General features: G+C 43.1%; 1 protein-coding gene across 2 annotated transcripts in view; it reads left to right on the forward strand.

Annotated features, from left to right (window-relative positions):
• The window catches only part of GATA6 (GATA binding protein 6), a 32,873-nt gene extending 21,587 nt beyond the window's left edge, over positions 1–11,286 (forward strand). For both annotated transcript variants that reach the window (XM_025365697.1, XM_025365698.1), the window contains one exon: positions 9,943–11,286. In XM_025365697.1, coding sequence (XP_025221482.1) covers positions 9,943–10,110 — 168 coding nt within the window. In that variant the 3' untranslated portion in view covers positions 10,111–11,286. The remainder of the gene's footprint in view (positions 1–9,942) is intronic.
• The last annotated feature ends 5,450 nt before the right edge of the window (positions 11,287–16,736 follow it).

The raw sequence follows: 16,736 nt of genomic DNA on the forward strand, positions 1-16,736 counted from the left end.
CTTAAGGTCACAAAACAAGCCAGTGTTGAAGCCGGGACTGGAACCGACATCTCCTGCCTCCCAGTCCAGGGCTGTTACCACTCCCAGGGAGTTGACCAATCATCACAGTTATTAATATCCCACTTGCCACATGCTACAAGCCATGAACATAAATATTTCGTTGGCGTTTTATCTTTATGCTCCCTATGTGCCAGGCTCCCTTTCTTTCTACGTTCACAGCCCCTTCTAATAACTCACGTTCTTGTCTGACCACATTGGCCTTCGCATGAAAGTCACACGTCACCCTAGCAGGGAATGTTCAAGCATGCGGATTTGCATACTTTCATTCTGATCTCAAGGCCTTTTCTAGACTTCCTTTTTTTTTTTTTTTTTAATCCTCTGTGTGTGTGTGTGTGTGTGTATGACAGGGAGGATGGTAAGAAGTAGTTAAAAAATGCACTGTGTGCTACATCAATATCCAATGGCTTTGTATGTACATTAGAAAACAGTAAAGCTTTAAATAGTTTGTAACATATGTCCACATAATTTATCACAGAATTGTGGTTTATTTAATAAGTGACTCATTATCACTATCTGATAGCCAGAATACTGGATAAAGAATAAGTATGGGCAGAAGTTATTCACCATTTCTTACAGCCTCATCCCAGAACACAGCTTTTCTTTCAAATTACAGATTCTTTGCAATTTTCTTTCCCCCCCTCCCCGCCACCCCTATAAGAATATACAAAATTGTCAGAAAACATGAAATAATGTTACGGGAAAACATGGCCAAATTTAAGAAATCTGGCTTAGATTGCTCTGAAAGGTTATTGCTAAATGAATCTTCGAAGAAAACGAATTCCTTTACTGGAACAAAAGTAATTTATTATGCATTTCATGGGTGTCTGCCAGAAGAGTTACTAGCAGTATGAAGATCCAGTGGATATGAATTAAGTACAATCTGTTAATTCTGTTCGTGTTTAGACCTACCTGTTAATTTTCTCTGAAATTTTAATAATTTAAAAAAGCATCTCCAAAGACAGGTGTTGGCAGTATGACAATTCACCAGTCAGCTACCCATCACATCAGGCTTTTTAAAAGGCTCGGTACTCGGAATTTGTGAGACTGAGCACAAAGGCATTATTTTATTAACCTCATATTTTAAGAATGATTTGAACAAGTACATAACAAGGCATTGATTTTAATGTCCTATTGGGGTCTTATGAGTAAGCAGTTCCAAGTCAACATCTGACGATGCTTAAATCATGATCCGACTTGATGGTGCGCTGCCTGTTTGGTTGTTGGCCTGGCACGGTTTCACCAGAGCTGGGCCACATGCTGCAGAACCATATTTTAATTTTATTAAACACAAGTATTTTACATTTAAAGCTGTCATTAAATTTAGTTGCTTGATTCGTGGTGAAGCCTGAATATGGTCAAAAGTTTATTCTGGGGGTTCACGGATTAGCAGCTGGGAGGAAACGGATTCCAGCAGCCAGGCGCTAGTTCCAGCTCTGTCTGTGTGAGTATCGCGAGCTGCCAAGGTTCTGTAAATCCTCTGTTTTCCTCCTTCTACTAAAGGGGAAAAGTAATTCCTACCATCTGGTCCTGAGGAGTATTGTGTAGAGTAAGTGGGAGATGCCTGGAGACCTCTTTGAAGTTTAAGAAGAATAGCACTACTTAAACACGGGTCTTGGAAGTTAATAGTGATCAGCTTTATTTGCATGGCATTTTTTTTTTTTCATCCCAAGATATTAGAATAAGATCCTCACTTTCTTAACGGGGAAATTTAGAGGTGTAGAGTTATGGTGTTAAGAAAGTAAACACATTTTAGAGATTTGTATTTCTCTGAGAGCAAATTTTTTATTCCTTCTGATACTTAGTACTTTCCTAATGCTTTCTGTGGTTTAAGTGCATTGTAAATGCTTCTTGGTAGGTTTTCTGTAATTAAGATGGAGAGATTAAGATGCTCATCCATCTCCTGAAAAGTGAGTTTTGTTATAAAAATTAAGATCATAATTCACCAGGTTTTAAATCTTGCCTCAGGATTCTTTCCCACTTAATTTGAAGATTAGTAGTGTGATTCATTCTGATTCATTTAGAAGATAAGCTTTTTCTTTAGGGTGCTCATTGACTTCAAGTTGTGGGACAAACCCTCTCCCTTGCAATTTCTATTTGTACATCAGTGTTTTGGTGATAATCCCAGAGTACTTACAGAGTTTCACTGGTGCCTTTCTTCACCACAGCATGCTTGCTGTTGAGTGTGCACAGATACATAAAACAATTTGCTCTTTTGTCCAGAATAGATTATGTGCATAGAATTGCTTTCCTCTTCTTGAAAAGGGCAGTATCCCTTGGTGTGGCTATATCCTTGCCTACTCAGGCCTAGAAGGGGCTAGAGGGTTAGGGGTTGGGGCAGAGTCGGGGAGCAGCTGGTGAAATTTCCAGTAAGGAATTTGTTGAATTTAAAAAAAATACAAAACTGTTCTGCTGAATAGTTAGGTCATCAGCTGAGGTGACGGTGACTCTCCCTCTAGAGAGAAGTTGTCTGTGTTTTTTTTGTTTTATTAAGTTGTTAAGAATTCGAGAGTTTCATTGTGATTGGTTTTCACATGTCCTGGTGGAGACAGAATCTGTGTGTTCATGCGTCTTTCATGTGTCACCTTCTAAACTATTATTGAGTCACTTTGTGTCTGGTCCTCTGTTACCTCCAGCCAAACTGAAATGATCGTAGTTTATATAGTGGAAGTTACGATTTGCAGGAAAGCATTTCCCCTTTGTTGGAATTTATACAAAGTTTTTAATTCCTCTTTTGAGGAAGGCAGCTATAAAGCACCACAGGAGTCTAACCTAGAGGTTGCAAAAGCAGAGAAGAGCTTTGGCAGTGAGGGACGGCTGGCTTCCCCTCACACAAGAAAAAGCCGAAAGCACAATCTCACTGAGATGTGTAGGAAGGACGGATCAGAGGCTGGGGGAGCCGACAGTCTGCCTTGCAGTGAAGGAGGCAGTGTGATCACCATCAAAGTCGTCTGCTCTGGGAAGGATCACACGGTCGTCCTTCAGCCTGCCTGGGGCGCCGTGTTTTCTTTCTTCAGACGGAGACTGCATGAAGAGAGATTCCAGCAAGGAAGATAGAGCATGCCCGATACACTCCTCTCTGGTTTTCTTCCTCAAAGGAAATGTATGCATGTAATCCACAAGCCAAAGAACCCATGTTTTTCTCTGGAAAAGGCTACGCCCTTTCAGGGTTTCCTTTTCTCGGCTGTGTTGCCTTCCCATCAGAAGCTGTCTCTCGCCCTCCCCATTATGGGATGTGCGAAATGAAGGAAAACAGAGAGACACTGCTGGGCATTTGTCTCCATGAGTTGATCCAATCAGAAATCTTTGACTTTTCAGATATGTGTCCAAAATTGAGTGAAGGCTCCTCACAGGAAAAAAAAAAAAATTCCAGGTGATCTAAAGATGAACTGTGGCTGCTTCTCAGGCTAGCAGATATTTTCCATGTCCCAATCTGTAGCAGCCCAAGCTCTCCCTGAAGTCATTTATTCCTTTTGGAGAGAGTTTTCCAGCCCAGCTGCTCTGCCTGTCTCCCACCTAACCCCACCAGCTTTCAGTGGTAAGCCCAGGCTGGGTCTGGCCCTGATAACACATTCTTTCAACAGGAAGTACCTCCATTTTCAGTTGTCTGTGGGAGGGTGGAGGGCAGATAAGCCTTGAATGGAAACACAGAGCCGATTTCTGCTCCACCCTCCTTGCACTTTGATCAGGGAGAGAGCAGGGACCTCCGCCTGGCCTGTGCTGCCTGCTGAAAGGAGGGAGGATGGTTGAGCTGTGGGCATTCCGGAGCTCTCCCTCCCTTTTGTTCAGGAACGTTTGTTTAGGTTGGTCTAGGATAGTGAAGTGCCTGCTTTTGCTGGGTTGCAATGTCTGCAATCTGAACTAAAGTCCTTTGAAGGGTTGAATTATTTGTGGGAAAATATATTAACCAATTGAAATTTATATGTGTGTTTGTATGTGTGTGTATTAGGTCCAGGATCATATTATATTTTTCTCTGATTTCTACCCCCCACGGCCCACATACACACACATTGTACTGATTCTCAGTAGGCAGCTCTTGACTATCATTAGTGAGGGAAAGGGACTTGAAAGATGAACAATAACAGGACAAGCCACGCTTCTTAAGAAGAGTCGTTGTGCCAACTCTGAACGCCTTCTGCTTTTAGAATATTGGTTTTGAGAGGCCAGGCACGGTGGCTCATGCCTGTAATCCCAGTACTTTGGGAGGCCGAGGCAGGCGGATCACTTGAGGTCAGGAGTTCGAGACCAGCCTGGCCAACATGGTGACACCCCAAGTCTACTAAAAATACAAAAATCAGCCTGGTGTAGTGGTGGGCACTTGTAATCCCAGCTACTCTGGAGACTGAGGCAGGAGAATCACTTGAACTCGGGAGGCGGAGGTTGTAGTGAGCCGAGATCCCACCACTGCACTCCAGCCTGGGTGACAGAGTGAGAGAATATTGGTTTTGAGAGCTGAAGTTACACTGATGCATGGAGTCAACGTGTTGGGTGTTTTAACTTGTATGGAACTGTGTGTTTCACATGTGTGCGGTTGGCCAGGCCCTGTCCTGTGCCAGGTGGCAGGGAGATGATTTCAGGGGTGGATGGGAGCCCTTCTGACCCACCCTTCTGTTAGTGCCCTGACTCTGGTTCCCTCCTATTTTTTCAAGCCACTTTCTGATCCCATCAAGGTTGGCTTGTCCCTCAAGTGCCTTGTGTTTTCTGGTACTCACATCCTCTATTCATCCCCAAAGTTACTAGGTTGGTGCAAAAGTAGTTGTGGGTTTTGTCATTACTTTCAATGCCAAAAACTGCAATTAATTACTTTGACACCAACCTAAATAGATGTACTATGCAATTCAATTTAAGTATTCAAAGAAAGATATTCAAAGAAAGTTATAGATGCCTAATAGACTTGGCCCTCTCAGCTAGTCCCCTGTTTGTCCCCTCCTCCCAGGGGACCTTTGTAATACTTACACATGTGCATGGATAAATTGCAGTTATGGCGTGTCATTAATATCTTGCTGTTTTTTGCTTCACATGGTGTTACAGGATTTTTTTCCATTTTGCTCCATGATCTTATTATTTTTAATAATTGCATAATAGTTCATTGAGCGGATGTACCCTGCTTTTCTAAACCGTTCCCACGTTATTAGACATTAGATTGTTTCTATGGTTTCTACTATTAGAAGTAACCTTGCGACGGTTGGCTTCCTTTGCGGAGCCTTTCCCTTCTTTTGAATTATTTCCTTATAATACATTTCCAGAAGTGAAATTACAGGGCGAAGTAGGGTCTAAACTTCTGGATGGCTCTTGACACTGCAGCTAACTGCCTTCTGTAAGGTGGGTGTACCGGAATGTAGCCCTGCTAGCCATGAGTGAGGGAACTGGTGTTATCATGTAACATCAGCCTTTCTTTGCAGTATTTCATGTTTAAATATTACTATATCTACACATAAAATAAGGCTACCAAGCATTGGGCACAAGTACTTGCCGCATTTTTCTTCTGACAGGCTCAGCTATTGCTTTTAATTGCAAATGAGCAGATTCATTTTTAGGAGTGCATCACTCGTGGAATTTGAGGTTTAGCTTAACATTTTGTCTGAAAAAAAGACAGGTTATTTTGGCCAGTTGCTTTTGGGATTGTTACGCAGGTGTAAGAATAACATTCAGGGTGTTCACGTTTCTTTAATGTGGCTTGTTGAAAAAGAGTCAATGAGTGACCAGGTGTGGTAGCTCATGCCTGTAATCCCAGCACTTTGGGGGCCAAGGCAGGTGGATCCCTTGAGCTCAGGAGTTTGAGAATAGCCCGGGTAACATGGTGAAACCCCATCTCTACAAAAAATACAAAAATTGGCTGGGCATGGTAGCACATGTCTGTGGTCCCAGCTATTTGAAAGGCTGAGATGGGAGGATCTCTTCAGCCCAGGAGGCGGAGGTTGCAGTGAGCTGAGATCGCACCCAGCGCACTCCAGCCTGGACAACAGAGCGAGGCTCTATCTCAAAAATAAAAATAAAAATAAAAATAAATAAAAAAGGGAGTCATGAGACTTTTGAATGGCTACAGAACACTTTGATTTATTTTTGTGAAGAACTGTCAGTGACAGTTTGAATAGGGTCATTCTGGAGGTGGTTCTTTTTGAGCTCCGACTATGTTCCCACTGCTTCTGCCCCTGCCTGGTGATGGGGTAACATGCTTGGGCTGAAGGATAGAATGAGGAGAATAAATTACATCTAAGCCTCTTAAGCGTAACAATAATAATTAGATAACAAGAGTAGCTTATACTGACATAATCTTTACTGTTCTCAGACACTGTTACAAGGGCTTTACATATATTAATCAATTTAATTTTTTTTTTTTTTTTTTTTTGAGATGGAGTTTCACTCTTGTTGCCCAGGCTGGAGTGCAATGGCGCAATCTCGGCTCACTGCAGCCTGCCTCAGCCTTCTGAGTAGCTGGGTTTACAAGCATGCTCTACCTTGCCCTGCTAATTTTGTGTGTTAGTAGAGATGAGGTTTCACCACGTTGGTCAGGCTGGTCTCAAACTCCTGATCCAAGGTGATCCACCTGCCTCAGCCTCCCAAAGTGCTGGGATTACAGGTGTGGGCCACCGCGCCTGGCCTAGCCAATTTAATTCTTGCAATAACCTTATGACATAGGTGTCTCTTTTTATCCCACTTTATAGGTGTGGACACTGAGGCACACAGAGTTGTATGTCAGGCTTCTGGTTTACCTCTCCCACATGGTCTCTTCACTCTTTTGCTTCATCCTTCTGTTTTTCAGCTGGCTTTTCTTCTGAGCAGGCCAGGTGACCGCCTCTCTTCATCCGTCCTGCCTCCCATTTTGAACATCCTTCTCTCGCCAGTAACAACAGCTTCCCTTTATGGAATGTTTACCATGGCAGGGCACCTTGCCTTCGCTTTTACACACATGAGCTCATTTAATTGTCACAGCCATCCCTGAGGTGGGAAATGTGAGGACCTGGGCACAGAGGAGGCTCGGGGGGACTGCATTCAGCAGGGGACTGAATCAGGACAGGACTTGAGAGTCCAAGCTGCTTCCCCTCCTCCCCAGGCTCCTGTGCGGGCTGCCTTTGGTTCCTTGCCCAGGAGTCCTTGCCCTCTGCGATTCCTTTTCTGACTCCTGGGCTACCTTCCTGTCTCAGCCATTCATTTGTCATTCATGATAAGCAGCCAACAGTCAACTTTCTAATGTGTACGGATCCTGGCTACCCACATAGCCTGGGAGCTCCTGGGGCGGTGACTATCTTTCAGGCTCCTGGTCTAGTGTCTGGCTGTCGGTTGGTGCTTTGCCAATATTTCTTTTTTTCTTTTCTTTCTTTTTTTTTTTTAATTTTTACTTTTTAGAGACAGGATCTTGCTCTGTCCCTCAGGCTGGAGTGCAGTGATGCAATCATAGCTCACTGCAGCCTCCATCACCTGGACTCAAGCAATTCTTCCACCTCAGCTCCCCAAATAGCTGGGACTACATGCCCAGCTAACTTTTGTATTTTTTGTAGAGATAGGGTCTCCCTATGTTGCCCAAGCTGGTCTCAAACTCCTGAGCTTAAGTGATTCACCCTCCTCGGCTTCCCAAAGCGTTGGGATTAAAGGCACGAGCCACCGTGCCCAGCCTGGTTATGTTTCTTGTTGCAGGCTGTGGTGGTGGTGACATACCCCTCTGCTGTCTTGGCATTTCCCTGCCATTTGAGATGGGCTATTTCCTGGGCCAGTTCAGGAACCTTATCCATTTCAGAAAATAACACTTGCGGTGAAGTCAGATTTAGTCAGATGCATGCTGATGTGCCAGTTTTGGAATAAGAAAATCAATGCAAAGTTGGACGTGACATATATCATTATAAGGAAGCTCACTCTAATAGTTCCTTTCTAAATAACTAATTCTTTTGTAACGAAATATCATCCTTTTGCTTATTTATTTGAGGGTTAAATCTGGATCCACACTGGATTTGCTTCTCGTAGAGTCTGGAATTAAGGGCTAAAGTTAATCACTGTGTTTGTAAGTATAACCACGTTCATGGCATTCAGTTCTTTGGACAGGATTATTTTAGCTCTTTCAGAATTGCCACAAGAATCCATCTGAAGCTTTAGACATCTCACTGATTTTGTGAAATTTGCTTTTTAATGCACCTAAAACCCTCAGTTTAAGTCTTTACACTTGCGTTATGTAAACAGAAGTTTGGGTGTGGGGCCAGTGTTGTTGCTGGATTTTCATAAAACCTTTCTGCTGGGAAAGGGAAGGAGTGGTTACCTGTGGAGGGGTTGGGTTTGGTCTGTCTGGTTGGGAGGAAGGAAGTTTGGGTGTTTAGACTCAGAGGGCTTGCTCCCTGAAGTCCTGCCTCTCCTCCTAGCCTCATGCGCTTATGGTGAGGGTTGAGAGCAAACCAGATCTTGTTGGAAAAACGAGTAGAGTTGAACCTCATTCACTTGCAGGCCGCAGAGGCTCGGCACACTTCCTTTCTGTTCTGCCTGTGTCTACTGCCAGAGAAATGGCTGTTTTAAGGATTTAATGGGATTATGTATGTAAAAAAGAAATTCTTTGAAAAGTACACAATGTCCTACCTCTGTCAAATAACAAGTATCTGGTAATTTATAGAATGGAACCCTGAAAGCTTGGAAGGAATAAGAGCTCCTGAACTTTTAGAAGGAAAAAGGTGATTTTAAAAAGTACATGATTATGGTGAGATTTTTCAAAAAGCATCTCAAAAGCAAGTTTATTCAAACTGTTGTCTAAACAGATTTTAGTTATTTTGGTTTGATTCTACTAAATTATATGATGTTTCCTATTTGGCCTTTCTCACGTGAATAGGAGGAATGGGTGGAAGAGGGGAAAGGTGAACTTGTGCTTCAAGAAATCATTGTGGCTGGGCACAGTGGCTCATGCCTGTAATGCCAGCACCCTGGGAGGCTGAGGCAGGCAGATCACCTGAGGTCAGGAGTTCGAGACCAGCCTGGCCAACATGGTGAAACCCCGTCTCTACTGAAAACGCAAAAATTAGCCAGGTGTGGTGGTGCGTGCCTGTAATCCCAGCTACTCGGGAGGCTGAGGCAGGAGAATCACTTGAACCCAGGAGATGGAGGTTGCACTGAGCTGAGATCGTGCCACTGCACTCCAGCCTGGGAGACAGTGAGACTCTTTGTTTCAAAAAAAAAAAAAGAAATCATTGCCATGATCATGCATAGCAGATAGAGGATGTTAGCATTTTCTTTATAATGTGGTCTGCTTCAGAGATGGACTGTTCTTGTAAAGAATTAAGGTAAATGAGGTAGATTTTAAAACCTGTATATGCACGGGCTTATTTTCCATGAAGTCAGTGCTAAAAAAATCTCACTTATCAGGGAACGTTGAACTGTGTAGCTTTTCTAAAAAGTCTAAAAGACTTTGCCATCACTGGATAAGCCTTGTTAGAGCTGTGTGTGTGTGTGTGTGTGTGTATATATGTATGTGTGCACGTGCACACGTTTCTCTTTGGAAATGATTAGGTTGTGCGAGCATCATTAATGCCTGTTTACCCACACAGTGAGGTTTGTTTCACCGTCAGAGATCTTAGAACTTGGCACTTTTGACAAATAGGATTCCTTCAGTTCCCCTTCCTTTTGTCCAGCTCTGCATCTTGCCAGTGGCTCCTGCCCTGAGTTCTAAAGTTTCCAAGGCTTGAGTGGCCAGGGTCAGGTCAGTGGCACCGCGTGCAATGCAGGGAAAATCACCCACTTGCTGGGGGCAGGGGATAGTAATGCTGACCTCACTTGCCCTGCCCTGGGTCCGCCCAGGAGCAGCTCTGGCCCTGGCTGCACTGACCCGTTCATTAGTTCTCATGTTCTTAACTAGCAGGATGGTAACCGCCTCTCCCCTTCTCGTCTCTCCTCTCTGTCCCCCTCTTCTGCCAGGCGGGTGCCCCGGTGATGACTGGCGCGGGAGAGAGCACCAATCCCGAGAACAGCGAGCTCAAATATTCGGGTCAAGATGGGCTCTACATAGGCGTCAGTCTGGCCTCGCCGGCCGAAGTCACGTCCTCCGTGCGACAGGATTCCTGGTGCGCCCTGGCCCTGGCCTGAGCCCATGCCGCCAAGAGGCAGGGAGGGCTCCGCCGCGGGCCTCACTCCACTCGTGTCTGCTTTTGTGCAGCAGTCCAGACAGTGGCGACTGCGCTGACAGAACGTGATTCTCGTGCCTTTTATTTTGAAAGAGATGTTTTCCCCAAGAGGCTTGCTGAAGAGTGAGAGAAGATGGAAGGGAAGGGCCGGTGCAACTGGGCGCGTTGCCTCCCTCTCTGGCCAGGGCCACTCCAGCCAGCCCGCCTCCGGGGCGGACCCTGCTCCGCTTCCAGAAACCAGGACTAGGACCTGGGCCTTGCCTGCTAAGGAATATTGAGAGAGATTTTTTTAAAAAGATTTTGCATTTTGTCCAAAATCATGTGCTTCTTCTGATCAATTTTGGTTGTTCCAGAATTTCTTCATACCTTCTCCACATCCAGATTTCACGTGCGTTCGTGGAGAAGATCACTTGAGGCCATTTGGTACACATCTCTGGAGGCTGAGTCGGTTCATGAGGTCTCTTGTCAAAAATATTACTCAGTTTGCAAGACTGCATTGTAACTTTAACATACACTGTGACTGACGTTTCTCAAAGTTCATATTGTGTGGCTGATCTGAAGTCAGTCAGAATTTGTAAACAGGGTAGCAAACAAGATATTTTTCTTCCATGTATACAATAATTTTTTTTAAAAGTGCAATTTGCGTTGCAGCAATCAGTGTTAAATCATTTGCATAAGATTTAACAGCATTTTTTTATAATGAATGTAAACATTTTAACTTAATGGTACTTAAAATAATTTAAAAGAAAAATGTTAACTTAGACATTCTTATGCTTCTTTTACAACTACATCCCATTTCTATATTTCCAATTGTTAAAGAAAAATATTTCAAGAACAAATCTTCTCTCAGGAAAATTGCCTTTCTCTATTTGTTAAGGATTTTTATACAAGAACACCAATATACCCCCTTTATTTTACTGTGGAATATGTGCTGGAAAAATTGCAACAACACTTTACTACCTAACGGATAGAATTTGTAAATACTCTAGGTATCTGTAAACACTCTGATGAAATCTGTATAGTGTGACTAACCCACAGGCAGGTTGGTTTACATTAATTTTTTTTGAATGGGATGTCCTATGGAAACCTATTTCACCAGAGTTTTAAAAATAAAAAGGGTATTGTTTTGTCTTCTGTACAGTGAGTTCCTTCCCTTTTCAAAGCTTTCTTTTTATGCTGTATGTGGCTATAGATACTCATATAAAACAAGTGCATGTGAAGTTTGCAAAATGCTTTAAGGCCTTCCTTTCAAAGCGTAGTCTTTTTGGAGCTGTTTTATACCTTTTATACCTTGGCTTATTTGAAGTTGACCCATGGGGTTAGTTACCACTCTCCATGTGCATTGGGGACAGTTTTTTTAAGTGGGAAGGACCCAGTATTAGATTTGAGATGATAAGCATTTTGTTTGGGATCAATGGTTAAAAACATTCTAGAAAGTTCAGATTTTTTTTTCTTTGTGAATGAAATATATTCTGGCCCAAGAACAGAGCGATTTCCTTTCACTTTTTTCCTTTTGCAACGTGCCTTGAAGTCTCAAAGCTCACCTGAGGTTGCAGACGTTACCCTTATCAGAAGATAAGTAGAAATGATTCCAGCAGCCTCTTTGTATTTTCTTCATTGTTGAGTAGATTTCAGGAAATCAGGAGGCTGTTTCACAATACAGAATGGTGGCATATAACTGTGGCTCCCTGAGTCTACAGTACTGTTTACTTCTTGCACTTATTACAGTCATTCTGTGGGGTTCAGTCTGAATCTTTCAAGAGAAGGAATGTCTTCCTTAGTCCTGGTGAATGCTACTCTTTGGAGGGACAGTGTCCATAGCCAGTGTGTGTGTGTTTTTCTGGGGAATTCAGTAAGGCCCGCATGCACCCTGATATCATAAGGTGGGCCAGAACTATGGTTAAGAGTGTTGGGTATGCAAGCAGATCACTAGGCTTCAAGTCCCTGCTTGGCAGTGGATGAGCTCTGTGACCTTGGGCAAGTTATCCAGCGCTCATCTTTCTAATCTAAAATACAGGCAAATAGTATATAAATCACAGGATTAAGTGAGATAGTCCATGCCAAGTGCCGAGCACAATACCTGGCACATATTAAGTACTAACTTGACTTTGAAAGACAGTGGCATGATTTGCAACAGGTCCTTTGAATAATGTCTGACTACCTGGAATATCAGCAGTTTATGGTCTGTAAGAATCCGATGTCCTATGGGTCACCTGTGCTTCTTCAACAAGGCCAAGAAGAGTGAAATAAGAGACTCCCTCTAATCCAGGGGGTTGCAGAAATGGAGGGAGGATGCATGAGACCTGATTGTTTAATAATAGAACAAGCCTGTTCTGACAACAGAAGAAAATTATTAGCCCCATGAACCGATGTCTGTTTTCCTCTCTCCTTTTATGGTTCTCATTACTTGGAGTGCTTTTTGGTGGGTTGGGAGTTGTTAAAATTAATACGGTTTGATTGGAAAATGAATTTTTCTTATTGGGGCTTCCAAATGACCCTTTTTCTGGGATGATCTCAAATATTGCTCCTTCCAATTCTAAAAATAATTCTAGTTTTTATGAAATAAATTACCGTGGGCAGAGGAAGAGGGGGCTTCTTATAGCCTGTCCTAACACAATGAACTCCACTATCTGAGCTTTTAAATGATTACTTTCTTACCTATGATTGCATAAAGCAGAAGTTTGTTAAATTTGCTCCAGATACACAATTTCAGCACTCCTCCCCCAAAGTATGACACGTGAAACTGAACACGACCTAATCATTTCTCAAAAGGGAATGCATTCAGATAGATGCTGCACCTCAGCTTAAAGAACCCCCAGGCCCTCTACCGTGGACTATAGAATTTATGTCCTCTGTCACACATGGCTGATTTGAGGCCATCTTAAATAAGTGAAGACTCTGTCTGGGGTCTCTCTTCAGGGTCACTTAATGTTGTTTCCTGGTGCTTATGGGAGGGTCAGGAAAGCAAAGGGAACCACTCATTTCCCAGTGCAAATAAATTAACTTCTTGCTCATGGGAAATGTTTTTCGCAGTCCTTGGAAATTTGATGTAATTTCAGATCATAGATAAATTGGCTGCTTTGCTGGGAGGGCAACCCAAAGAGTCTTCAGTGGTGTGCCAGATTCCAGGGTGCGTTCAGGTTGGAGCAGTGTAGTGGGGAGCAAGGTGGCAGGCAGAAGCAAATATTTTCAGAATCAGGCAGCGCTGGCTTATTAAGATGCTTTTTTCTCTTTCTTTCTTTCTTTCTTTCTTTCTTTCTTTCTTTCTTTCTTTCTTTCTTTCTTTCTTTCTTTCTTTCTTTCTTTCTTTCTTTCTTCCTTTCTTCCTTTCTTCCTTTCTTCCTTTCTTCCTTTCTTCCTTTCTTCCTTTCTTCCTTCCTTCCTTCCTTCCTTCCTTCCTTCCTTCCTTCCTTCCTTCCTTTCCTTCCTTTCCTTCCTTTCCTTTCTTTCCTTTCTTTCCTTCTTTCCTTCTTTCCTTCTTTCTTTCTTTCTTTTCTTTCTTTCTCTTCTTTTCTTCTTTTTTCAGAGTCCAGAGTGCTAACCATTATTACACCATGGAACCACCCTCTTCTTTTTTTTTTTTTTTGAGACAGAGTCTGGCTGTCTCACCCAGGCTGGAGAGCAGTGTCACAATCATAGTTCACTTGCAGCCTCAACTTTCTGGGCTCAAGTGATCCTTCCACCTCAGCCTCCCAAATTGCTAGTATTATAGGCATGAGCCACTGCAGCTGGCTAAAATGCATTTTGTTTCTGGGTTGAAATACTAGCAAGTCAGTGTGGCAATACTAGTTATCTTCTGTTGCTTGGGAGCTCTAATTGGCAGTCAGATATGCTTTGATTATTTTAAATGGAAAACATTTTAATAAACTTGCTAGACCAAATCTTTCAAAACAGGGTCTGTGGGAAAAAATGTGGTACCTACAGCTCTGACCGCGTGAGGCCCTTGGATGGATTCTGTGTGGCTGAGCCTTTAGCAGCTGCATTCTGAGAAGGCCACTTTGCTCATGACCTTCTGGTGGGGCTGGGATCAGGCAGGAGAAGGTGACAGACATCAGTAGGACAGGCAGAAGAAGAGTCAAAGGGTATTTTCAGTTGGTTCAACTTAAAGGATGCCAGAAAGTCTTAGTTTATAGGGACTTTGGATAAATATATTGTGGTTGATAGTTCCAAATCGCTTCTAAGGAAAGTTAGGATGTTGCACGTGCGTGTCTGCACCTCTGAGACTCGTGTCAGAGCAAGCACCCATGCTTCTCCGAATATTCTCCAGCATATTCCAAGTATGCGCTAGGGAACCAGCGTGACGACGGGTGCTTCACTGCCCCTGCCGCCTGGTAGCTGTCACAGGGAAGTGACCATTACACAGTTGACGTCACTATTTTGGCTCAAGAGATGCTTATTTTGCTTGGTGGCTTTCTTTTAAAAGAACATTTAAAAATGACTAAAATACAGTGATTAAAGAAGGTTTAATGAGGAGAAGTGCTTATATTTCAGTTATCAGTGGTCAAAATAATAATCTACATATCCTATAGCTTTGGGGCAAGTTGATTGCTCTCTCTGGATCTCAGTAGCCAAAAAATGGCAAGATCTGGCAGTTGGGGTCTAGAAGGTCCTTTCTATCTGCTTTTACATCCCGCAGTCCCAGGGGTAGACTGTATGCAAGGTGATGGCGGCTCTGTGGCTGAGTTTGAGGGGCTCATAGGGCCCCTCTGTGAGTAAGGAGGCTGGTAGATTTACAGTCTCCTCTCTTCCTGTCTCCTCACCACCTCAGATCTGATATCTGGAGGCCAAGTCCTCCCGTAACCTTAGGCTCTAGAGGGTGAGAGTTGCAGTCATATTCACGAACCCAGGGGCTTAGTAAGGGCTGCCACTGCCCCCTAATGCTGAACTATTTGATCTGGGTCCCCCATATGAAACCGAGACAGTGATACGAATCCAGACCGGAAAATGGAAAAGTCTGGCATCGGAGCAGTCCGCAGAACAAGGAAAAAACAGCTTTGCTTTGCTTGGCCCATTGCTTCAATATCTTGTAGTTGGTTTTCTATTTCTTGGAAACAATCAACATTTCATTGTTGTTTGCCTTCTGTGTCTTCTCTTTGGCTACTACAGTTTTCCTCTCTGTCTCATCACTCCCTTCCAGGTTTTTACCCTTACTTTTGTGAATTCTATTTCTTTAATGCTCCAAGACTGGTCTGAGATAGGAATAACAAATATTTATATAGCACTATGTGCCAGTTTCTATGCAAAATTCTTCACATATACCCATTTATCTCATCTTCATACCAAGTAAAGGGGGTGGTACTATTCCCATCTTAGGGATGTGTCTACGGAGACACAGAGAAGTTAAGTCACTTGCCCAAGTTTGCACTGTGGCAGAGCTAGGATTCGAGCCCCTGCAGTGTGGCTCCAGAGCACATGCTCCTAATCACTACGTCATGTTGTCTTTTCATCTTGATTTAAAGGCAAAAAAATAGGAAGGACATGGCAGCCCACACCTGTAATCCCAGCATTTTGGGAGGCTGAGGTGGGTGGATCACCTGAGGTCAGGAGTTCAAGACCAGCCTGGCCAATATGGTGAAACGCTTTCTCTACTAAAAATACAAACATTAGCCAGGCGTTATGGTACACACCTGTAATCCCAGCTACTTGGGAGGCTGGGGCAGGAGAATTGCTTGAACCTGGGAGACAGAGGGTGCAGTAAGCCGAGATCCTGCCACTGGATTCCAGCCTGGGCAACAAAGTGAGACTCCTTCTCAAAAAATAAAATAAAATAAAATAAAATAAAAAAATAGAATAGGTGAAGAAAGAGAAGAACATGCAGGGAAGCCATCGCTGTCTGAAAGCGGAGGCTATGCTCTTTCTTTCTCCAGAAATACACAAGTATCATTTGCAACACAGGTATGCCTAGGTTGAAGAAACTGAGTAAACGTGTATTTCTCACAGTTAGTTGTTTCTTTAGAACATACAAGAGAGTGCCTAGTTGTTAGCTGGAAAGTTTAGAGGTATCGTTCTATTTTTGGCGTGAGTCCCTTCCCCTTTTCTTGTAACTTCAAGTGCAGCTTATTATGCTCTTATCTAGCTCAAAAGATTAGGGTAAAGCATTTTGTAAAGTGTAAAAAAGCTGGTGAAATGATGAACAGTGGTTAAAACTGAACACCAGAGGGAACAAGGAATACCTTGTTGTGGTGTAAAATCTCTGTGCTTAGCTGTGCCAAAGAATTTTTTCAGGAAAACTTGCGCAAGATCTTGGCAGTGGTGTCTTGGGCTTTATCTTTTTAAATAAGTGTTCATTACTGCTTACATCATTGTTGCTATTATTATTTTGGTAAGTGTACATTGCCAGGGATGCGCTGTGTCAGGGGTTCTCCAACTCCCATGCGCACGAGAATCACACACAGGGCTTGTGAAAATGGCAGAGTCCTTAACTTCCCCAGAGAACTGGATTCTGCAGGCCTCGTCTTGGAAGCTGCAATTTTGGCCTTTGCATTCATTAAAATTTCTTGGCTAGTACAAAATCACAAAGTTATAAGTTAGAATGTACTAAAAAAATTGTCCTTTTCACCCCTCTACCTCAGTCAGTCAGTTCCTTTC

This window comes from Theropithecus gelada, chromosome 18 (genome assembly GCF_003255815.1).
Source record: "Theropithecus gelada isolate Dixy chromosome 18, Tgel_1.0, whole genome shotgun sequence".
Lineage (NCBI taxonomy): Eukaryota > Metazoa > Chordata > Mammalia > Primates > Cercopithecidae > Theropithecus > Theropithecus gelada.